At 42.6% G+C, this 25,110-nt stretch overlaps 1 protein-coding gene across 4 annotated transcripts in view; it reads left to right on the forward strand.

The window, feature by feature from the left end:
• Nucleotides 1-25,110, forward strand: part of mtss1lb (MTSS I-BAR domain containing 2b) — a 63,585-nt gene that overhangs the window by 11,031 nt on the left and 27,444 nt on the right. For all 4 annotated transcript variants that reach the window (XM_079554702.1, XM_079554700.1, XM_079554701.1 and 1 more), the window contains exons 2-3: nucleotides 7,837-7,898; nucleotides 7,984-8,057. In XM_079554702.1, the coding sequence (XP_079410828.1) occupies nucleotides 7,837-7,898; nucleotides 7,984-8,057 (136 nt within the window). The remainder of the gene's footprint in view (nucleotides 1-7,836; nucleotides 7,899-7,983; nucleotides 8,058-25,110) is intronic.

A 25,110-nucleotide genomic window follows, 5' to 3' on the forward strand; every position in this document is an offset into this window, starting at 1 on the left:
GCTTTACAATGAGTCCTCCTGATGCTTACATTGTATGTTTAATGTTGCAGACTTTTGTGTATAACTTCAGAATCATAAGAGAGACTTAACGTGTTTTGTTTTGGAATCTAATCATTTTTGTCTTTAAAAAGAGCTCCCTCTGGAGTACCTACTAAACATTCCTGAATAAATCAGCCCTGTGCCCCAAATAAAGTGCCCCCCTGCTGTCACAGGCAATACTGACAAAACACGGGGGTGCATATCACCATCAGCCAATAAAAATCCCCCAAAATCTACATCAGCCTTAGAAAAACCCATATCGGTCGACTTTTAATTTAGTTTAAGTCCCATTAACTACTTTTAATTTAGTTTTAGTGTAATTTTAGTCAACAAACAATATAACTTTGATTACAATCATGATGAAATATTTTAGTTGACGAAATTAACACTGGTTCAAGGTTGGAGAACCTGGGGTGAAGGATAGTATACATTCATTAATTAAGATATCTCATTAAGTCCATCCTTGGTCTTAATGAGTGTATAAGTATCAGTCCATATACGTTCTAACAGTAACTAACTAATATAGGACTATACATTCACTACAGCTCATGTATCATCCAGCTTATATCTGTTAGAACAATACAGCTGAAGGCCTCTCAGTCTCTCTGGGACATCTAAATGTACACCACGTTGTACAGTATTTTCCATCACGAGCGATTTCCATTTTAACCTTGATAAAAACGCACACCCCCTTGTCATATTATTAAGCACTTAATAAGGCTTTGACCAGTTTGAAATCATCTCCCATTGTTCTTCTCACACCAGCATTTGTCTCCTTTCCCATTCAAATTGGCTGGATGTCCCATAACCCAGAAGCGGGCTAATCCTTGCCTATCCTCCAGCCTCCGCCCCGCGCTCGCTCCGCCGCTGGATTTCCTCTGTTTTTCTGTCTTGCTGTGGGCCAAACAAAGGGAACAAAAGAATGGAGTGGAGACAGTAAGCTCCTCATCCACTGTAGTGAGTGACGGAGTGAGTGAGTGGGGTTCTTTATACAGTCCGGATAGCTGATGGTGGACAGAGGGGGGTGTGATGAGAAGTGGGACAGAGCTGTGTGGACCGGACTGGTCGAGAGCAAATAAGACACTGGATTAGATGGCAAATAGTGGCCAATATGACGCTGTGAACTGGGGGCAAGGATTACGGGATGGATACAGTTGGAAAGTAGTGTTGACTAGGCAGAGAAGATTGTCCAAACGGGAAACAAACATCTAAATTCATCTTAAAGAAAAATACATGTTTAACTGTATGGGATTATGCTTGTGTATTTAGTGTCATGGACTTGTTTGAAAAGGAAAGTCTAAACTAGGGCAAACCAGGGCCCCACATGTTACTTGTTTAGCTTTTCAATTCGACTCACAGAGCATTTAAACCTGAGCAACGGTTTACGTAATTTCTATAAATAACCACTGTTGACTCCAAATCATGATGCACTGGCTCCAGTGTAACACCTCAATTTGTTTTTGTGGATTTAGATTTCAAACATGAAACATGGAAGTGTCTTCAGCTTGTTAGGATGCTATTGATTTGTTAGCATGTCGTTAACTTGTATTTTCCATCTGCTGCCTGCAGAGGGAACTCCAACCAACTCTAGCAATGAGACGCACACCACACAGCCCTTGGTGATAAACAATCCAGTGGCTACACGTACATCTGTCCGTCCGTCCGTCCGTCCGTCCGTCTGTCCATCCATCCATCCATCCATCCATCCATCCATCCACCCATCCGTCCATTTCTTTCAGTTTATCCAGTGCCATGGAGGCAGCAGTCTCAACAGAGATGCCCTCCTCCAGTTGACACCAGGCCAGCTCATAGTCCCTAAAGCATTTCATAGGGACTGGCTTTGGGTATAGAACCTTACAGTCCACAGGTCTGGGAAACTGTTGACTATGTAACGTACTGTATGTATTTGGCTCCGATAGCTAAGACATTTCTTTAATTTCCCCAAAAACATTTGTAAGTCACAGTCATGCATGACTTATTCAATAACATGGGGACGCAGTGAAAAAAATGGCTACCAGTTAATTGCCTAGGTCACTGTAAAGGAGAGAAATGACTATTTGACTCTTTGAGTGTGTAGCAGAGATTCAGAGGAATTGTGTATACGTAATGTAGAAGATTCAGGTCACATCCTAATGACTTCCCCACATGCAGATCAGGTGATGTTTTAAGGTTTTGACCTGATTCTTGGGGAAACTATCCCCATTTAAACTTTGCACTCCTCACCAGGGCTATTTACCACCAGGTGATTTATTATGGCTTTAATGTTGTGCCACACAGCTCCACTTTTACACTGAGGCCGAGTGGCTTTGTCCTGAGAGCAGCAGGAGGAGAGAATAGGGGAAGGAAGGAAGGGAGGGAGGGAGGGAGAGAGGAAAGGAATTGAAGGTGAGAGAAAGTGAGGGAACATAGGAGGCTCATGCTATAGACGGGCCATTAAAATACTTGAGTATCTTTGAATTTGCACTTAAAATTGCATGAATAAATAAATAACACAAGCTTATAGATGAATAATTGTGTTGGCCATATTGCCACCTGTCAAAAGTCAGTTTTGCTTCAACCTCTATATTGTTCTCTTCTTCATAAAGTCCATGATATATCTGCAGTGCTGGCCTTGGTGTGCATGAGGGTAATCATGCGTGTCTATTGCGGCCCTCTCGGTCACAGGAAGCGGTGATGTAATCCCACAGAATGCCTAAGCTTTTTCACACTCCCTCTCACTCGCGCCCCTCGCACACATTCACCCTTCGGCCACGGGCTTTTCATGTCTGTAATCAGGAGCCCACTCTGGTCACTGTGGACTGTGATGGAGATAAATACTCACTTAGAAGTCTTTCCGGAAAAAACAGCACAATACTTTGGTTGTGTAACTTAGGGATAAAAGCTTCTGATAGATTGTCTCTACTTGATCTGGCAGAGTTCTGGTGATAAACAAATCTCGCAGGACCGCTTAACAATATTAAAGGCTTACGCTTGTGCTTTGCAAGCCAGAGTTGACGGGTTTCTCAAAGTGCTACACTGTTGTCATGAGTCATTCATTTCATACTCGGTGATTGTGAGCTACTGTTGTTGTCACAGCTGGTCTGGGATAGACGGACGGAAGCAAAGCTGTCAATCCGACCGCCAGTAACTTCACACACCACTTTGAAACAGGCAAGGTGGGTGAAGTGTCTCGCCCAAGGACACAAGAGCAGGTCTTTCACCAAAGCCTAAACCAGTGTGAATGTGGGGAAGGGTTGGTGGTTGAGCGAGAGGTCATTGGTGCTTATTGGAAGCCATGTCTATATCATCTCCATGGGTATTTGTTGCCTGGAAAAAGAGTCAGAGTCAGCATCAACTACATTTCTAGAGTGGAAGCAAGCAAACAGGAAGTGGAGTAAACCAATCAGTGAAGGGCTGTCAGCGATGTCATTAACAGGATATGAATCACAAAACTCATCTACTGTCCAGGTGTTTTTGGTCAAAAAAGCTCTTGGCTCTCCCATCTGTAGATTCAGATTGCATTCTGATTGCATGGACCCGTTTGAGTTTGACAGCCCCAACATGAGCCTGATACCCCTCTGTATAAAAAAATAGTACATAGGAGTATCATTCTGGATGCCAGGCTAGGGACTGTGGCCACAGCCTCCTCTACCGAGTGTGGGCGTAGTGAAAGGATAATGCAATATAAAGAATCCTTGTTGCTTTTGATGCCTTGTATAACATTTCTTGTACGACCTTCACGTATTGTTATTCGATTTCAACAAGCATCATATTCACCGCAGCCTCGATGCCACTCAGGAACGGCCCACTTCATGATTTTCCAGCGTGAATAGACTTTCAGACCAAGGTCTCGTTTCGAAAGGTTCACACTCAAAGTGGCTTTATACAATGCATGGTTATGTAATGTATGCAGCACTGAATAGATTTACCCACCAGGGCATATCATTTATTTCGCAATACTTTTTTTCTTTTTCAGCTACCTGATTCTGTATCAGATGCTAGTTACTTGGCAAACACTCGCAGTTAACAGCTCCAAACTTTTATAAACATGCACTGTATACACCTCTGCATACCCGTGACCTTTTATAGGAGAGAAAAGATTGGTAACCACTCAGCCAAACACTTTCCTCTGCTGCCTCACGCTCCCGCAGTCTCATCCTGTAAACGCTGCGTACTGAAGAGGTGGAATACTCCTCACTCATGTTCTCCACTGGTTTAAAAAAAACACCCAAAATGCTAATGAGCCTCCGATTCCTACGTGTGTGGGTGTGTGTGCCCCGCTTATCTCCCATCCGCACTGCCGCAGCTTCATGGGACACTTCAAACAGCCCGGGAGGGGGGCAGATGGGGGGTAAAGACGGGGGGTGCGGGGGGCAGAGGTGGTGTGCGGTACCAGGGGGAAATGGGACTGTGATTTGAGAGCACATTAAACAGGCAGGATGAAAGAGGAACAGCCTGTTAGTGTCTGTGCCAGGCTGCCAGCGAGGACGATGATGGGCTTTCCCCAAAGTCTAATTGGAAAATGTTCTGCCTGTATATTCAGTTTCATGTATTTTTTCAAATGCCGAGTGCATATTTTGTTTAAATGTGATTCAAAAAAGGATTCAGCCACTTCAGAATCCTGCAGTTGAAAAGTTAAATTACATTACAGCTATCATTAAACATATATTGGATTTCAAACTATTCACTTAGGATTTTTCCTTTATTTTTGGACTTAATATGTCCTGCTAAACTATAACAAGAAAGATATTTTTTCCAGGACATGTTTTTTAGCAGGTTTTATACATGAGCGACAATGTTTTCAGTGGACTGAATATAGCTGTCTTTGCTTCTTAGCTAATTTGTATTTTGATTTTACGCTTGAGACATTAAAGGGATATTTCAGGATTTTTGACATAGGGCCTCATTTCCTAGCTATCCAGAATGTTGTTGATTTCTGGAGATATATATATATTTTTAAATCATTCAGTCCTTATATTTGTAGACTTTAGTGGTGGTAGGCTAGTGCTAGGCTAGCGCATGTCTATGGTAACTAGTAGCCTGCATTAAAAACCTCTTCAAAATCATCGGGTAGTCCTCCAAACGTTACCGTATCTGATTTGTAAAAAGCTCCTTTGTGAGTTCCATGTGTAGTAATGCGACCGCAGGTAAAAAAAACTACTGTAGATCCCGTAACCCAGCAGATCACTCTGCCGCTGCGTAGCTTACAACCAGGAAGCTGATGCTGCTCAAATATACGTTTTTTTAAAATGCAAAATTGTTACATTTCAAAAGACAGACATTTGTATCAGTAGTTATAAGCGATTTGCCTCAGGTGCACTGTGCTTGGGTCAGACTGTTTTTAATGCTGGCTACTAGTTACCATAGACCTGCTCTAACCTAGCACCACTAAACTTTTCAAACATAAGGACTGCATGAATTAAAAAAAAAACATATATATATAAATATATATATCCAGAAATCAACAACACTCTGGATCGCTAGAAAATGAGGCCCTATGTGAAATATCCTGAAATATCCCGGCATTTATCTCCCCTTGTTGGGAGCTTCCTCATGGCTGTTTTTTTAAAATCCATTCCTTTTGTCACAAGATTGAATTAACAACCAGGAGTACTGACAATCTGGTTTGACTGCGATCGATAGTGGCGCTCTGCTTCAAATAAACAGTCACCATTTACGCGTGGTTCCTCTCCCGTACTTCATGCAGTAATACAAATCCGGCCCCACACCCCACTTATGAGATTCAGCGGCGTTTAACAGGGCGAGGGGTTAACCTGGATCAAGTGTAATGTAATCTGCTCCGGCTGGGATCTGGGTATGGGACGGGCGCGGGAGGAGGAGGAGGAGGAGGAGGGGGGATAGGGGGTGTGCATCCACTGGAGACACAGCTCTGCGATTGTGAAAGTGATTCTCACATGCTTTGATGTCACTATAGCTGACAGAACACCCCCACCCTCTCCCCCTGCTGTACGTGTGTGCGGGGGCAGATAGATAGATGAGTCGGCTGCATTAGGGGAGCAGAGACATGGATCATATTTTTTGGGGGGTAGATGATGCTGAGTGTGGAGGGAAAGCCACGGGGGGTGCGTGTTGAAGAAAGAGGAGAGCGGGTTGGGGGCTGAGTGGGGGGCACTTTTTGTGGGGAATCCAGTGTTTGATTTATGGCAAGCTTAGAGTGATAGGGAAATGTATTATTGATGTATGGATGCTGAGGGGGAGAACAAAGGGGATATGAAAAATCACGTTTCCCAATCCATCGCATTGATTGAATCATAAATTTACAGTTAAATGTCCATATAGTGTTCAATTTTCATCATGTTTTGAATGGCTTGCAATGTGCTCTATTTACAGAATTTGTATTGTATTTAATATTGGCCCAAGGGTCTAACATCTAGTCATCTTTTTGACCAACATTGGTCAACCATATAGAGCGGTGCTGTACATTTTCTCTGACTGAACATTCTCAGTAAATGATTGAAATTGTACAGAACGAGGTGAGGAGACCAGCAGGGGGCAGAAAAGTGGAGCTCTGCTGCGCTCACGTGTTACCTCCGTACTATTTTTGTGTTATTGGGCCCAAAGAGCGGGCGCACTGTTGTCCCTCACACAATATCTAACACATGTGCACCATCGCCCGCACCATGTGATCTGACTAACCAATGCGGCGGAAAGCTAGAGTGAAGCTAGGCGAGGTCTTCAAAGTTGTTATTTGAGTGAAAAAATTTGGAGGAAGAAAAAGTCCATGATTTTGAAATACGTAACTAACAATCGCCACACTCCAACCTTTTGGAAAGGCTTAGGTGCAGGTTTAGGTGCCCAGTCAGTCAAGTGGTTTCTTTAAGTTTATTTAGCCGATCTTAATAGGATTTTCTGCTGCAGTAACAAAGAGCGACCACTAAGCAGACTGGAACTGTCTGAAGGGTGGTGCCCCATCAGGTTATTACACACATCCATCCAGTTGGGCTGATATATTTTATTGCTATTTTCAATTTGTCAGACATAGACGTTAAAGTGACCGCAAAGGACAAAATTTTGTTCTTGTCATATATGTAATTAAATGAGACAGATGATTCATCTTTGATTACTTTTAGGTTTTAATCAGTGACTAAAAATACATAATTTTTTCCCTTGATTATAGTTTGGTAATGCAGTGCGGCCACCTATATCCATCTATCCATCTATCCATCCATCCATCCATCCATCCATCCATCCATCCATCCATCCATCCATCTTCTTCCACTTCTCCGTTGCCCAAATCACATAGCTCCATGCGTCCACGGAAGAACGGCCTCACGATTCTAATGGGCCTGTTGGTCTCTCATAAGGGGCCTCTGAACCACTCTTTGTCTGAGCCATCAGCTAGGACCTGTTCGCCATGGGAGACCCTACCACAAAGCCCCCAACAACATAGCTCCCAGGATCATTCGGGGCTTCAAACTCCTCCACCACGTTAAGGTGGCAGCTCCAGGAGGGGCCACCTATATCAATAAGAGTTAATAATACCATGCATATCGGCCCCAAAACATCAGTAAAGATTTTGGCCACGCTCTACTGATAAAAAAACCCAACACATTTCTCTTTTACTAAACTCTTCTACAAAAACATATCTGTGAGGAATCAGTGGAAACAGAGTGGTGGTATTTCTGAGATAATTGAGCAAGTATAGATTTATTGATTGGATGCAAAAGGCTTTGAAGGTTGACTAGTTCAGGTTTCAGGTCATATCGAATGATGACTACTTTGTTTCAGACGCTGACAATATATAAACGTATGGTTCAAAGTCACACCTATAACATGTTTCTGTCCTTGTTTCTCTAGTGCTCCTATCCTGTGTGGGAGGACTTCAGCGCCAAGGCCACCAAGCTGCACTCACAACTCCGGTAAGACGTCTGGATGAAACAAAAAGGCTTATCTATTCACCATATGAATATTACGTAACCGCTTGTGTGTCTTCTTCCTACCTAGAACTACTGTCCTAGCTGCTGTGGCCTTCCTGGATGCCTTTCAGAAAGTGGCAGACATGGCGACCAACACGAGAGGTAGGAGGACGCTCTTCATTCTTTTGCCGTTACGCTGAGAAATCTCTAAGCTGACATGGCAACCCTATTAGGATCCTCTCTGCGCTGTTTAGATGCTATCAAGCAGGCGGGTAAATTGTCTTTGACTGATCAAAGTGCTTCGCAGCCTAGAGGTGCAGCTTGTGTATGGCTTCAAAGTAGTGTTTACAGAAGCGTGTCAGGGATGCACTGGAAAGACATATTTAAAGGAGCAAGGCGTGGAGAACGGAAAATATTCATTACACTTTTATGCAATAGGAAGACCGTGTTTGTAGAGCAGGGCACGAGAGGTTTGGATCTCTTTGTTGTTGCTTTGTGGATTAAATATGAATGATTTCGAGGAATTGTTTTTGATAGTTTTTTGTTTTAAGTTTCTCTGTTGATTATAACTAATTCAAATACAGACAAGATGAAGGATAAAGCACACAGTGTTTTTTAGTGAGTCTCCATAGACACCATAACTTTCTTTGTTGACATTGGTGCTACATTGAAGTGTATAAGGCAAGCTCATGAAATCTTTGTGGATTATATTTTGGCCAAATTGAGTGAATGAGTTAGTGAATGGCTCAGTTATGTCAGATGACATTTCAAAAGCAGTAATTGGCCCAACTTCCTAGTCTGGCAAGTCAAGAATGACACCCCTCTGTATTTTTTTATACACAGGGGATATCAGTCTGGGCCCCATGCCCACGTTTGCCGCTTCTGCCAAACTCAAACGGACCCGTGCAATCAGAGTTGTTTATTTGTGGTCATGTGTTGTTCATGAGCAGCATCACTCTTGGGATGCGGAAGGCACTCAATAACAATCCACGAACACCGCATCAAAGCCACATATTTGCCCTTCACCGATTGGTTACTCCACTTCCTGTTTGCTTACGTATGTTCCGCTCTTGAAATGTAATTGATGCCACGGTCACCAGACTCAATGAGTCTGGATTTTTCAAGGCAAGAAACAATCCTCTCCATTGTGTTAACTGAACTCTGAGCCTATGACAAATGTCCCTCTGGAGACAATAAAGTAAATGAAAAATAGTACAATATAATGTAAATATTTCCATTATACTAAAGTTTGCTTGAATAAGTTGGTTCCTACAATATTCCATTGTAAAACTCAAAGTACTATTTCCTAATATGTTGGTATAACTGAATGTCGAATTTTCTGAACCAAAAAACGTTTGACACAGTTTTTGTTTCTACACTACAGACACACAAATCCTATTCCTGCCCATATGCTGCTATTTCCTCCATCTTGACCCTGTTTAAATTCGAGCGTAGGCTAAATGAAGTGCTCCAGTTTACTCAGAATGTGGGTTGAGAGCTGTGGAGGTCAGACTAGAGGTCACCTCCCACTGCAGCCTATTAATACCGCCGTAGACTCTACTCTCTACCACTGCAAGACCACGGCAGAGAGGCACTTCCCCGCCTGCTGCTTCGTTATGACGGGTCTGTGTGTTTGTGTCTGTGTGTGTGTGTGTGTGTGTGTGTGTGTGTGTGTGTGTGTGTGTGTGTGTGTGCACCCCAGGTGGGCTTTAGGACGAGGATACAGGAAGAGACCCCCGCTGCTTTTACTGGCCAGACAGGAAATCAGACGGCTCCATCAGCTCATTACAAATATCCTACTGCTACACAAAGCACTCTAATATCCATCCATCCATCCATCCATCCATCCATCCATTGTCTTCCGCTTTATTCGGGTTGCAGAGGCAGCAGTCTCAGCAGAGACGCCCAGACTTCCTGATCCACGCACACCTCCCCTAGCTGTTCTGGGGGGACCCTGAGGCGACACCAGGCCAGCTCGGAGACATAGTCCCACCAGCGTGTCCTGGGCCTTCCACGAGGCCTCCTCCCAATAGGACATGCCCAGAACACCTCCCGCGGGAGGCGACCAGGAGGCATCCGAAACAGATGCCCTAGCCACCACAGCTGGCTCCTTTCGACGTGAAGGAGCAGCGACTCTACTCCAAGCTCCTTCGGCCGCGAATAAAAGCGGCCGAAATGAGCTTCCTTCGCAGGGTGGCTGGGTGCACCCTTTGAGATCGGGTGAGGAGCTCAGTTACCCGGAAGGAGCACTATATATATATATATATATATAGCACTATAAGGAGCAGTATATGAAAACATGTATTTATCTTTGTTCCAACACACAGTCAGGAGGATGATGATTCCTATGGGCCAAAGCTCCCCTCATTCTACCCAATTCAGGTGGGTCCAAAACGACATCCCAAAGTTAACTCTGTCATCTACATCTTACGATTTCTTTTCTGTGCTCCCGATATTACCAGAGTTTGCAATACAAAGACGTTGGCAAAGACTCTGACGTGCAAGACAAGTTCTGCACTTTCACCGCAAATCATGAGTCATTTCTATTGGAGTCTTATTTGTCACGTTTGCCAGGCGCACAATCGCGGCTCTTTCTCTGCGTGTGGTGCTCTCTAAAAGATTTGTTAAATGGATGGAAGTAGGCGACGCTCCCATAATGAGGCTCCCTGTCTCTGTGCCATTTGCCATATGAATGTGAGGCTTATGAGAGCGAGTACAGAGCAGAAGTACTGAAGAAACCCTGCTCCGCTTTTGTACCAGCGCTTTCAATTTGATCTCAAAAAAGAGCACTGTACCGCTGTGGATATATGCGGATGTGTGAAGGATATTACCAAATTAAATACAGTACATATCCTGTCTTTGTCTCCAGTTTTTGTATTATGCTGCAAACATAGATCACTGCTTTGGAATGACGTAGCACTTAGATAATTCTTAATCTTTGTCCCTCTTGGTTCGCAGCCAATCCGCTGACATTTTTTTTTTAAAGTCCCCCAAAAATACCCCCATCTGCTTGACAGCGCGCTAAAAGGGCTGCAGGACGTGTGAGAGCGGCGCGTCTCGTGGCGGCGCCGGGCGCGTGGGCGAGATAGTTTTTAACAAGTCGGTGAAAATCTTGCTGCTGGAGGAAGGAGAGAAATGTGCTTGCCGTGAACTCCCTGGTGAGCGGTGAATCGGAGTGCGCTTTTAGATGCCGCCTCGTAGCAAGAACAGCCAGCCAGCTCTCCCCGGGGCACGCTCTGTCTATCTGTGACAGTCGGAGCGGGCCAACGAACAGCGCAAAGAAAACGGAGCCACTTTAGGAGAACACGCGAACGTTGATGTGATTTCGACAGTGTTCCATGTGGGGATCGGCCATGACAGCTTACAACTGCTTCTCCTCAGTCTGGCGGAAAGTGCGTTGTCTAAACTAATAGAAAAAGACTCAGGGGTTTGCATGTGGATGATTGAGACACTTTTGCCTGTGATGGAGACCAGACTATCCAGTTCTATTTCAGTCCTATATAAAGAATCAGTCTGGCTTATACATATTTCCGTTGCATGAAGCTGACAGGCAGTGGCGTAAACGGCCTCTGGAAATAAATGGATAAACTCAGAGAAAGACAGTGTTTGTTAGATTTATTTGCTCATAGAAATTGTTGCACAGTGAAGGGATTACAAACCGATTTGTATGTAAACGTAGCTGCGTAAAGTCGATTTTCTCCTCAAGATGGATGTGTATAAAGTATCTGCTGTTGTTGCCAGTTCAGCAGGACAAAGATTAAGACTTAAAGGAGCAGGTCACCGTTCTTACATACTGAGATATGTTCTTACCTGAGCTTAAACAAGTCGATGTGTATCTGTCTGGTCTTTGTGTCCGTGGAAGAACTTGGTCGCTTCTAACTTCCCTCCATTTGAGCTATACGAATATGCTGGGAGAGGCCAAATGCTAACAACATCTTTGGTCTTTTAGCGTGACTGAGGGCACACAGTTCTTCCATATGTTCTTACCTGAGCTTAGACGAGTTCATGCGTACCTGTCTGGTCTTTGTGCGTGCCTGTGAAAAAGCGTGGTAGCTTCCAACTCGACCCTCTTTTGGAGCTAGGAGTATATTAAAGCTAACAACATCTTTGGTCGTTTTGTGTGTCTGAGGGCACGCACAAAGACCAGAGGTACGCATCAACTCGTCTAAACTGAGGCAAGAACATATCTCAGTATGTAAAAATTGTGGCAAGTTCCTTTAAAACAGGATGTCATTTGTGTAATAGATGAAATCGAAAAGTGTCGTCTGCATTTTCAAAAGCCATGAACTCAGACCCGTTCTTCGTTACCGTTGTTTTGGCGGCATTCCGTTGAAAATGAGGGGTCATATTTTGTGTAATCCCCTTCAGGGCTGGTCTGGCCGAAAAAGTGGCCCAGGACTAGACCGGCCCCCTAAAAAAAACAGTCATACCATAGGCGCTGATGTATGTTCTTCCCAGTGGGTGCCCAGTCAAAAGAAAAGAAAAAAAGACGGGATCAGGATCGACCTCACAAACTCGTGGTTGTGAGCCTGGTGCTCTGCCTTTGGAACTAAATGAGTGGAGCATTGCTCTGCAGCCGGACGTTTTTATACAGTATTCAATGCAATAGTCGAGGTTGTTAGCAATACAATAAGCCCATGAACTAAACAGTACAAACTCCAAAACCAAGGACATGTTGCTTCTGTCGAATTCAAGCTAATGACTCAGAGCACTCACAACTTTAATCTTGTCGTTTACAACTTGCTGCAACATTTGTACAATTTCTAAACAATCTTAAAATGCACGTTTCGTTAAGGCGGTCCCTCTCGCAACAGCGACACAACTAAACTTCACAAAACCAAATGATTGCACGGTAGATTTAGTTAACGAAATGGTAAAACTCACCACGGAGTTAGGGACACGTAAAGTGAAAATAGAAGTCCCAAAATGGCCAAAACATTGTAAATCCTTTCAATGGAAACCAGAAGCTATGTCCAAACTGCGCACACTGAAACGAGGGGCAGGAGGGCGAGTCACTTCTTGGCCTACATTTGTCTGATATGTTCAAAAATAATGGCCTGTGGGTCTGTTAGTCCTGGAGGGTGTTACAAAACCCTATTTTCACTTATATTGGCAAATATGATGTGAGGGGAATGAGTAATGTATCCGAGAGGCCTATTGCTCATATAGGCTACAAGATTATCTGGGAACCATGACTCAAGAGAGCATGCCAACAGAGGGGTATAAAACACATCAGATTCAGCTTGTGAATAAGTTGTGCAATTGCATTCAATTAAAGATGAGCCCGTCTATAGAACGGGTAGTGTCTCTTGTGGGCCGGTGTGGTGTAATACGGGCCTGATCTCTCATCTGATCAGACTGGCCCCAAAGTACGTCGGCCCACCGGGGAAAACTCCCGGTGCTCCCAATGGCCAGTCCAGCCCTGTGTCTCTGTAATGCAACCATTCATGAGTGTTTTATTTAGAGATCAACAACTTGAAGGCGGTCTGTTCCAGTCAGAAATCCTCTGAAACGTCGGGCATTCCAGGTGAATACAGGGCTAATGGACGACTGAATGGATTGCCAAGTCTAATTATATCCAACCACTGCATATTTGCATATTGTGTGAGTGTATTAGCATACATATCGCCCTGCAATTGCACAGACTAATTGCAATGCGTTTAATGTGTCCGGTGGGAAGTGATCCATATGAGCTTTTTTTTTTACGCTATTATATTATCCCTCTATCATCTACATGTTATATTAATTGTGCACACAGTGAAATGGGCAAGACAAATAGACTTTCTGTGGACATGTAAATAATGCCACAATCTTTAAGCTACCTAGGATTGAGTCACTAACTCCCTTTTTATGCAGTGTGCATCATTTTGAGCTCTCCCCCCCTCTTTTATCACGCCCTTTTTTTATGACCTGGATCATTATGGTGATGATGATGATGCAGCAGTCATAAAAATGGCTTCCTCCCAGTGCTCCTCAAAACGCCACATGACACGAGGCAGCAGAGCCGTAAAGCATGCACCCGAGTGTCTGGTGATGCGATGGCACAACACGCAGCACTGCATCGCTCTAAGGTTTTTAATAACCCACATCGTCTGTCGCAATCTCCACAAATTTAAATGCAGTGGGAGCTTGTCCTGATGTGACTGCAACAAATAACGCTGAACTTCAAGAGGCATCCGTCTTTTGTAATGCAGTTCATGTGCTAATGCAACTTTAACTTAACTTTAATGACACTAGTCGGCTTGTTCAGTCTTTGCTAAACTCGTGATTTGTGATACTTGGAACAAGCAGGTGGCGAGAAGGTCATGGAATTCAATCTCGGATAAAGTGGGACTTTTCTTTGTGTCATCTCTGCATGTCTGCGTTGCTCTCTCACAAATTGTCCTGTGTCTCCTACCAAAAACATGTACAATGGAGCACATGGAGGTACTATGATGTATGGACTCCACTGTGCAAGAGCCTCTGAATCTTACTTTGAGTTTCTTGCAATAATGCTTACGGACATGTAACAATACAGCAACCTCTAATATCCTGATGATGAGCTAGGTTCGGAGGAGGAGGAGGAGGACTATCCTATTGTGCATGTTTTAGGTTGTTAAAAGGAAATTAGAGCACTAGGAGGACACAGTGATAACATGCAGTTGTACACACACATTTAGTACAGACATGTCAGACTGGAGATGATGCTAACCCTGACTTGTAGAGCACAAAAAAAAAGTAAGTCTCTAGCCCACTCCTGTGTGGAGCTAGGATTTTTTATAGGGACTATACAGAGTTTAAAAATGTAAAAACTTAAAGGGACACTGCGTAACACTTTGGACTATACTGTTGCCATTAGTGCAAAACATGCTCCTATTGACCAGCTCGACACAGAAAAACACAATCACTGCAGGGAATGATCAAAGAATGGATTTGGATGAGGACCTAACGTATTTGAATCCAAAATTCTACTGACTTTAGTCACGTCTCCATGGAGACGTACCCACTCCCGATAAAGATACAGTCATGTCTTAGGAGAGCTGAGCCGCTCACAGCAAAAACACATGTTTGTTTGTACATTTATGAGGTATTTTTTCCAATGATGAAATGATCTATAATAAAATAAATGCTAGTATTTCAGTTATATTTATAAGTTAAATTCTACGCGGTGTGCCTTTAAGTATATTCACCCCCCTATACTATACTATACTATACTATACGATACTATTGAGAAAAAACAGTATAAATAAATAGTAAGTAGTACTTTCCTGTTTACATTATATGTGGCCCATGACCCGCCGAGGAAGCCGGATTTCAGCCCTCAACCCAAATGAGTTCGACGCCCCTGATTTAGTACTAACAAGTGAGTGGTAGTTATGTGAGTGGGGGATATTTTGGAGAAGGAGGAGATTTTCAAATATTGTCGCCTGCAATAGACAGTGGAAAGTCCTGGACGACTAAAAGCTTAATGTCTTAGTAATATATGACAAGGAAGATCGCAAACCATTGTCCTAGATATTTGCCTTTGTCACACTAGCACCTGTGTAGTTTGTGTGTAGTTTGTGTGTGCCTTGTAGGTTACCGATAGACTGACACATCTCAGGTCCATTTTGATTTCGTCGGCGATAAAGAGTCCAATGTTTTCTCTGGCGCAGGAAAAGGACAGCACAGATTATTTACTATGCTTCGCGGCACCAAACAAGAACTTGGAGCGAAGTTTGTCTTAGCTGCAGATGGCGTGAGGATGGAAAACTCATTCTCAACATGTTTTTCTCCTTCTGTAAAGCTGGAGGAAGCCGGGAGGCAGGAAGCAATGAACATTTACGGCAAATGTGGTTCTGATTTCGGGGAGAAACGCTACCACTAATAATACGACTGGTCTGACACAGAGGTCCTGGCGGTGTTCTCGAGAGCTGAGGTTTGATGCTATCTTTGATCATGACTGGACGTATTTGCATTTGCTACAACTTAGATTTAACAGGTAAAATGTTAAGGCCTAACATTAAACATGAAATGTAAGTTCTATGGTCACACACCTTAATTTGTTCGATCAACTTTTATGTGAAGTGCTCGTGTTAAAGTGGACATAGTGCATATTTGTGGCTTATAAACCTGTTTTTGAATAACTCCACCAGCTGAAGACGGACGAAACCATAAAATTGCAAAATACAAGCCACAATTTTTACCCAACGGCATGCTAACAAATCAATGGTGGCCTGATAAATGCCGTTTGAGAGCAGAACTGCTCAAAACACGAAGAAGAGACACAAAACAATCATAGGTTTACTACTAGCTTAGTCAAACCGGACGGAATAAAGTGAAATATACTCCAAGTGTGCTTTTAATGATAGAATGCTGGCTACAAAAACACAGATGTAATTTGATTTGCCTAGATGTCCCTCTCCACATAAACCTCCTCCAGCTCTTTTCAGTAACGATCCAAAGCTCTGGGTGAGATTCTCGCTGCTATGGGAAATGTAGCCAAGCATACAGAGAACAGGACAGTCCATATTGAAGCTAATCTAATAGAAATCGACAATATTTTGCACTGAAGAGAGGGGCTTGGTTTGAGGCAAAGTACAGGCTACAGGAAAATACATGCAATGGACAAATGGCGTGAAAGACCGAAGCTAACAGGATGAGTTTTTGTTGCTTGCTAAGTTGAAAATGTGTATAAAAACAAAACGGTTGAGAAAGTAACAGTCAAAACCGAGCGGCGGAAACAGTTGCGGGGATCTTTCATGCACTTGCGCTGTTGATTTTAGGGCTTTGGTTTGTGAATCGGCTAAAGGAGTATTGTGTCATGAAGACGGTTACATAAGCCAGAGATGCTTGATATGCGTGACGTGTCTGAGGAGGTTCAGATAGTGTGTCCTTTAATGAGAGCCAGCAACAAAGCTGCATTCAGACAGCATGTTTGTGTTATAATATAAGTAAGTAAAATGAAATAATGAGCTGAAGATATTAGACAAGGGTTCTTAAGTCATCTGTTCTAAGTCATTTTAAGTGTTGCACATCTCGCCTCACATCTTATAAGCTTTGTCAGCCGAACAATAGTCTCCCAAAAATCAAATATTAAATTACAAATACAACACATTTTTTGTTATAGCTCTAAACAGAAGGAGTCTTGGAAGAATGAGTGAAAACAATTGAGCAGTGGCCACTGAAAGCAGCCTCACCCAAGGCCATTTTAATAAAAGAAAGCTCTAAACATACGAACATGCATGCACACATAGTAAGCGTTTCTCTATACACAGCTCAAAGCATGGAAACCCCGCTGAGGACCACCTGTGTGCTCCCTCTGCCCACACACAGAGAGCCGTGCATGGAGCTGTAACATGCACAGCTCCCAGGCATGTGTGTAAACAACATGGAGACATCATTCAGGCCATGCCAAGCCACTGGGAGCTCACACGCATCATCCGGGCCTGGTGCAGTGGCAGGACATAAGAAGGCACGGTTGTTATATTTCTAAGAGAGAAAGAGAAAGAGAAAGAAACAGAAAATTCTTTGTTATACCGGTAGCTTGCTTGTTATTGGGTTTTCAAACTTACTATATAATCTTGTCCTTTATCTGACAACAATTATGTAGTGTGCTACCAATTTATGATGCAATTGCTGGGTTGCAGGTTCTAGAATGTGATGATGTCATCGGACCCAGCGGGGGGCAGGAGCCAGTTTTTCCTATTAATAACATTACACTTTCACAAGTCGTAGCTAAAAAGAAAATATATGAATTTAAAAAATGATCTTTAATATCAGTCACTGGGTCAAAGATCTCTCTGTACAAGACCAAAAATTTCCTCAAAAACAAAATAATTTTTCCTCTATATAATAGTATAGGCCTTTAGAATGCTGTGATGTCACCTGCAACCCAGCAATAGTGAGAAAATATGTTCATCTGGACGACAGCGACTCGGATGGTAGAGTGGGTCGTCTCGTCTTACATTATACTCAGGAGTTCGAAGCCCGTCTCTCAGAGATGATTATTTCCTTCCTAGCAAGACACTTCACTCGCCTTCTCTGTGCGCACACAGTGTGGAAGTGAGTGGTTGGAAGGGCCAGTGGCTCAAGATGGCAGCTTCGCTTCTGTAAGTCTTTCCCTGAATGGCTGTGGCTACAAAAGATGATTTCTCACTTCAATAAAAACAAGCAAAAACTATATATAGTTCAAATATTATAGGTCCATGTTTGTTGTCTTAGATGTACGAGGACTACGGATGGAAAGTAGCCCATGGTTAAATCTGGCGCATTTACACAAAGTAACTGTGTGTTCATTAATGTGCACTGTCCTCTCCAAATTAACAAATAAAGTAAGTAAGTAACAACTTACTGATTTAGCAGAGTTAATAAATCATCTTCGGCAGTCCAAATTAATGGTGGGCCATATCGTATCGCATATCGTTATCGCGCTATAATTTTTTGATATTGTTGCAATTTTTTATATCGTTCTGGACATGATATAATTTATGTTATGCTCAGCTTCATCAGAGTAGCATTAACACTGACTGTAGAACACGTGGACAGGTGCTTAAAAAGTAAAATGAAATGAAATGCAGGATGTAAATCTTGATTAGATCACATTTGCCAGGAAATTAGTATGCCGTTAAAAAAGAAGAAGAATAGGCATAAGGCTAGGATTTTGAAGTGATTTGTCTATTGTGAATTATATCGTCAAATACATCGTTATTGTGATATTTCTCTTTATATCGTGATATAGATTTAGGCCACAACGCCCTGCCCTAGTCCAAATTATTAGCAAAGAAAGTGCATATTCAACTGTAGTGGCTTACCAACACCATGGAGTGAATGAATAATGTGTAGTGCTTTGAGAAGCTGGTCAAGATTGTTCAGTTTATTTGTGCCGACATGCATAGAAGACTTTAAACTTTGTGCCAGTCTTGTTGGTCAAAAAGTACAGAGCTGTTAACCATAAGCCAAGTCATAGCATCTTCAGTGTGACATTAAAAATGGCAAATTCTTAGCTGCCCTCCATCTCACTAATCTATAGGCTCTTTCAAAGGGTTTTTATGATGCCAAGTGAAGTCAAGTGGGCCTATTGGTAAAAACTTCATCCTGCCCCTCACATGGATGCGTGGTCCCCGCAGCCTATCGCAGCGGAAACACTTTTATGACCAGGGTTACTAGGCAACAGCGGGAGCAAAGCCTGTGTGTGAGAGGGAGAGAGAGCATGAGAGGCAGAGAGTGGAGCGGTGGCAGAGGGAAAAAAATAGCCACGTTGTTGCCAAGAGCAGAAGAGAAATCTGAGCGAGTGCTTAATTGCGTTTCGCAGATAGCATGCCATTCATAGTGAACCAGAGATGCACTGGGTCTGATTTAGCGTAGCAGCCCAAACATCTCGGCGTGGCTATACATAACTGTCCTGGGCCAAGAGTGACCTTACCAACTCCACTGAGGTGTCCATCCGTGGTGTCCCAGAAATCGAAGCATAACTAAATCTAAAACATGCTCAGTATAGGTTACGGTGGCCACACTTAGGATGGCTGCGCTGCATGTGGAACATTACAACTTGTATGTTGCTGAGTCACAAGAGCATCTAAACTGTTGCAACAGTGTCGTAGGTTATCAGAATCTTGAGTACAATGAGATCTTTTTTCTTAAATTAAAGCAGTACTAGGTAACCTATGTCTCTAGAGGCCATAAGCGCCACTGCAGGTGTTGTAGCATGTTGCGGTTTTTTTACTCATTAATTGTCCATGAGAGTAAATACTATGCTGACAGAAAAGACAATGGGAGAGAGGGATATTGTACATCCAGTTACACAATGGACATCGTTTTTTTCATTCAAACTTGGCTATAAATACTGTTTAAGTGGTGCTAGCCCGCTGTTAGCTTTGCCTGCTAGCCTGCTAGCTTCTTCTTCGTTATTCTAGACTTCCCCCCGCTCACTTCCGTCAATAACCTTTAGGAGTTACTGCACACACGTAGTGCTCCTCGTATCATTACACCTCACAATATAGTACCCCTTTTTATCTGCTTATAAAATCGACATTTTACATTTCTGTGTAAATATGCTTTGCTTGAAAACACTTTATAAAACTATTTAAATAGGGAACACGTGGAAGAGCTTGGTAGCCTCTATCGTGAGCTTTTTTGGAGCTATATGACATGTGGGAGAGGCTGCGTATGTGCTCCGTTTGCGTGACAGAGCGCACGGACAAAGACCAGGCGGGTATATATTGACTCGTCTAAGGTTAGGTAAGAACATATCTCAGTATGTAAAAACGGTGGCCTATTCCTTTAACCCAAGAGGGACTACGAAAAGGATTTGTTATGGTAAACAAGTTACTTTGTACTGCTTTAAGTGTAAGAAACTTTCCGTCTGGCCAAGTTTTTTGAAACAAATTTAAAAACTCAAATCAGTGGCAAATTTGCTTCTTATTTCTAGATTTCTCTTTGCATTGCCTCTCTGACAGCCTGTGTTTCATTGATTGACTGAGTTCATGTGTGCCCCATCTAACATCTATGTTTCACCATACTAATATTGTAACAAAAAATACAAACATTTTACTATTATTTTCTCATGCAAGTCAGCATAATTTCTATTTTCTAATGCTCTATAGTCTGAGGCAGTTTTCCCCTGCCGTTTTATTGTCTCTCACACCCCTTTATCCTACATGTACCTCCTAACTCGAGGTTTAACTTAACACTTAAACTTATAATTCAGAAAGCAACACAAACTCCTTTCATTGTAAAATGACATGATGATGTGTTAAAACAAAGCTAAACCTTTCCAATCTGAAGTTATTCCGAGTTCCATGGTCTAAGCAGATTTTTTTTTTGTATAGAAAAAGCACATAGTATCAAGTCATGCTAAGCAAGTATGTAATCTTCCTCTCTCTATCTAAGAGCCCTATTGTTTCAAATCGTGGGGGCCTGCAGAAACAACATTATTGTCTTTAATTGAGCCGCAGTAACCCCCCACTCCCCCCTGCCTCTCCATCTCCTCCGTCTTTTTTTCCTTCTCTCTATGGGCCCATCACTCTCTCCCTCCGCCAGCCTGCTACCCCTCCATCCCTCCATCCTTCCATCCATCCATCCCTCTCCGTCTGTGTGTCATTGGCAGCTCTCTAAGGACATTTCCTCCCGTCACAGAGCGGCCATTGTCCCGGGGGTCAGCTGCACAACACATGCACTGTTGCGCAGCGCTCTTTGGTTTAAGCATGGGAAGCTAGCCGGGCCCGCCGCTCCCATAGGCCCCGGCGCTGTTTTAACGAGACAAGGGGGCTGATCCCGAGGACTGCGGTGGCATGGCAGAGTGTGTGAGAATGTGTACGCACTCCAGTGTTCTGTTTGTTTGTGTCTTTATGCTCAAGCTCGCCTGGTTGAGATAGTCCCAGCGCTTCTTGTAAACAACTCGTGATTAGAAATGTGGAGTCTTGTAAATACGTTGGATTTTCAATAATCTTTTGTCTATAATTAGGGCTGGATGAACGCCAGTATTGTGTAGGAAAAAAGTTTAGGTACTGCTGGTATCGAAATAATAAAAGCATTGAAAAACAACAATTATATCTTTAGAGCCCAAGTTTTGATGCTTGTTAGATCCAGGGACAGCAAAGTTAGTCTTTTTTTTTTTTACATAAAAAATTGCATAGCTTATACATAAACCCACTGCTTCCACTACATCCATAATGAACAGTTGCCTGGGTTCATAAACTGTAACCCCATAGCTCATCCTGTCTGTCTGTACATACTGTCTCTGCATTAAGCCCGATCTGATTTCACCTCCAGCCTCCTCCTCTCTCACTGCAGGGTTGCTATGGCAACAGCAGATGACACAATGCTTTTTTTGCTTATTTATTTTTCTGTTTTTGCCCTTATATATCATGAATATCTGGACAGACTGCAGGGTTTTGGGGCTTATAGCGTTAGCCTGTAGACTTTATTAAATCTTGTAAGTGGATCATCAAACTTTCCGTGCAAGGTTGCTCACTCAGAGATGCTTCTGAGTTGACAGAAGGATAGACCTTTAGCAGGGGGCGAAACTGTGCAGACTCAAGTTTTTGTATAAATCCAATGACCTTTGGGAAGAGACGTTTCTCACTCACTCTTTTCCGTTTTCAAACTGAAAATAGAAAAAGAAGCTCGTCTAGTTTCAATTCTTGGTTGTGGTCAAGGGAATGAGTTTATAAGCACTTCTCACACAACTTTCAGGAGCAGAGTGGCCCGGTAATGTTTAGTCTACAATATTTGTCTCCACCTGGCTAATTGCTTTTAGCTTTTTAGCATTCTCTCAATAAACTTTGGGTTTACAACCACACAACCAAACACTGAAGACACCAGCAGTCTCTTTTTCACATAAATATCTGCTATATACACTACAAAATCTTTACAACAAGTATACAAATAGGCTTAAGATAAAGATATTTTGGGTGAAATGGTGGGTGAAACTAGAATAATGGTCATAATGATACGCTGAGTAGCCCTAATGTACTAGAGTCTGGCGTCTGAACAGATGTTTGCACCGAAAGTTGTGAAGAAGGAGCTCTTTCTAACCTACTCTGGACACCTGTTCTTTTTTCTTACCTAACGCTAATATCATGGCGAAAATGTGCGTTTGGGTATGGGAGAACAGGATTTTATTCAACCTTCCTAAAGAAGAGGCCACTCGCCAGAAGTTGGAAATTCTTTCTGGGATTCAGAGACTATCAGCCAAAATAGTGTTTGTCTGTGACTGTCACTGATGGATGTTTGGTGAACCTTGGCCAGAATCAAAGGCGTGTTAGCACATGTGTTAGCCATTTATGAAGTTGTGTTGCAAATGTCAACTCCTTATAACTGCATTGTGAAGTAACTTCACTTTTTGCAGTGATGTTTATATTTCGACTGCATCAACTCGGCACGGTAGTACAGCGGTTAGTGCTTGTGCTTCACAGCTAGAAGGTCCGGGTTCGATTCCCACCAAGGACGGGGCCTTTCTGTGTGGAGTTTGCATGTTCTCCCCGTGTCTGCGTAGGTTTCCTCCGGGTACTCCGGTTTCCCCTACCACTAAAAACATGTACAATAGGCCAGGATGTATGAGAGTGTGTTTGAGAGTGCGCATGGGGGACGACAGATGAAAATTAGCCTAAGGCTACAATCCGGTGTGGCTTGTTCATTAACTTGCACTGTCCCTACCAAATAAACCATAAATAAATAAAACTCGGAGAGAGGGGTGGAGTTAATTGAATTGTCTTCTGGGTTTGAAAAATGCCTCCAGAAAATACTTATATTTATCACAAAAATGAATACTCTATAATGGTAGAGGTACAACATATCATATAAATGCCTGTACTTTACTTTGGAATGGCTAAAATAGCAGGATACAGATGCTTTAAACATGTGACTGTGGCAGAATATTTTGTAAGCATGATATTTTTAACAGTGCTTTTATTTATTTATGTATCGTTTAATTTTCCCAGTCGACTATTTAATTTAATTTAATTTTGCAATAATAAAAAGTGAAGGAAACATTGAAAAAACATTTAGTATTCATATCATGAAGAGAGGAAAACCCGAGCTTGTAGTGTTCATGGATAAAAACTTGAGTCAATACAAGAAGTCGCTCGCGTTGTGACCCGATGTTCTTGTAGTCTACTTATTTAGCCTGAATCCTGTTGACTAATAGTTTATGTGCAGGGGGGGTCACCAGTGCACAGATGCCTAGAAGACTACATTACCCACAATGCTATATTTAGCCCACTGCAGTGCATGACTCAGCACAGCCCATCCTGATCTTCACTTGCAACACTTGCAATTGCCGCTCCCCCATTTATTTTAATTAAAGCTTGCGTAGGCTTTCATAATCAGTTCAGGGGTATCAAAAGATTACTGTGGAATATCACTGCTTCCCATTCAAGCTTTATACGACATACTACAAGCATGATTGCGTAAACGTGAAATGTTGTGTCTGCATGCTCATCCCTCGTAATGCTTAAGAGATTACCTTTTTTCCGCCTCAAAGCGCTTCACATGCATTGAAGCAGACGCCACTGTACGTCAACCGTAAAGCGCCTGGCAGCTATTGTGCATTAACACGGGAATGCTATTAAAACGGCATGAGGAAGCATATTTGCACATACGTGGGGGACATAGTGCAGAAGACAGCAGGTATGGGGGGAGTATACGTGCTCCGCGCTGGGGTGTGTAGTTGGGGAAATCAGGTGTGGATGAACACAGGAGCGCAAGCAGCCTTCCTATGCAGGCTCGTGATCATGCATGTTAGTCATGTTTGCAAACCCGGGTGTGTCATTTAAATGCATAGCGTGTGAGGAAGGTTATGGCAAGTGCGATGCCCTCGAGCAATAAGTGAGATAAAAGCGCTGTATGATTTATGCAAAGATACAGTTCTCGCCACAATATTGTAAGAATTCCCATAAAAATAACAGTAAATTGTCAATAAACTGTGTTCTGAATGGTTTATCATTTAGCTATTATGTTCTTTGTATTGATAACAAGGTGACAGTATAGTGTTATGGACTGTAGAAGGAAGGGGCTTCTTAATACAGCGATCAATACGTAAATAATCAATGTGATAGATAACGAGAGGACAGCGGGACAAATTACATGAGGTAAAGGCTATGGAATGGTGAGCAATCGAACACCATGATGTTGAATAGTATATTAGTAAGTAAAGATTAAAGTGGTGTACTAAACATAAAGGTGAATGTACCACGACAACCTAACACTAAAAATAAGAGCATTCATTGACCACCAAACTGTTTCTCAGAGGCCTTCGGAGATTCATCATCCAAGTGACTTTAGTGTTTTTATGGGGGTCTAGTGGATTGTTTGTTGCATATTATTAATGCCTGTACGAGAGCAGTGAAACAGATATTGCTCTAGGAAGAAGTCAAGAAGTGAAGTTACTTTCTGGCCTATGCAAAAGCCGATCAACAAACAAAATGGCAGATAACTTGTTATACTGCCCTGCTGTTACACTGCTATGAGCTAATTATTTAGCGCTGGCACAATAATTCCTCTATTTCTACTATGCTGTGTGTTCAATAAATGACAAGTGGACAATTATTTTCAGAATCACAATTGTTTTATTGGCTATTGTTAGTGAACATGTTGGACTCAACTTATATAGTGCTTTTCTACCTTTATCAGGCCCAAAGCGCTTTACAGTAAGGAACCAGTCACCCATTCACTCTCTCATTCATACACCAATGTACACAGACGCTGGAGGCAAGTAGGGTGAAGTGTCTTGCCCAAGGACTCAACGACAGTGTGC

Source organism: Gobius niger (assembly GCF_951799975.1).
Source record: "Gobius niger genome assembly, chromosome: 4".
Classification (NCBI taxonomy): Eukaryota; Metazoa; Chordata; class Actinopteri; order Gobiiformes; family Gobiidae; genus Gobius; species Gobius niger.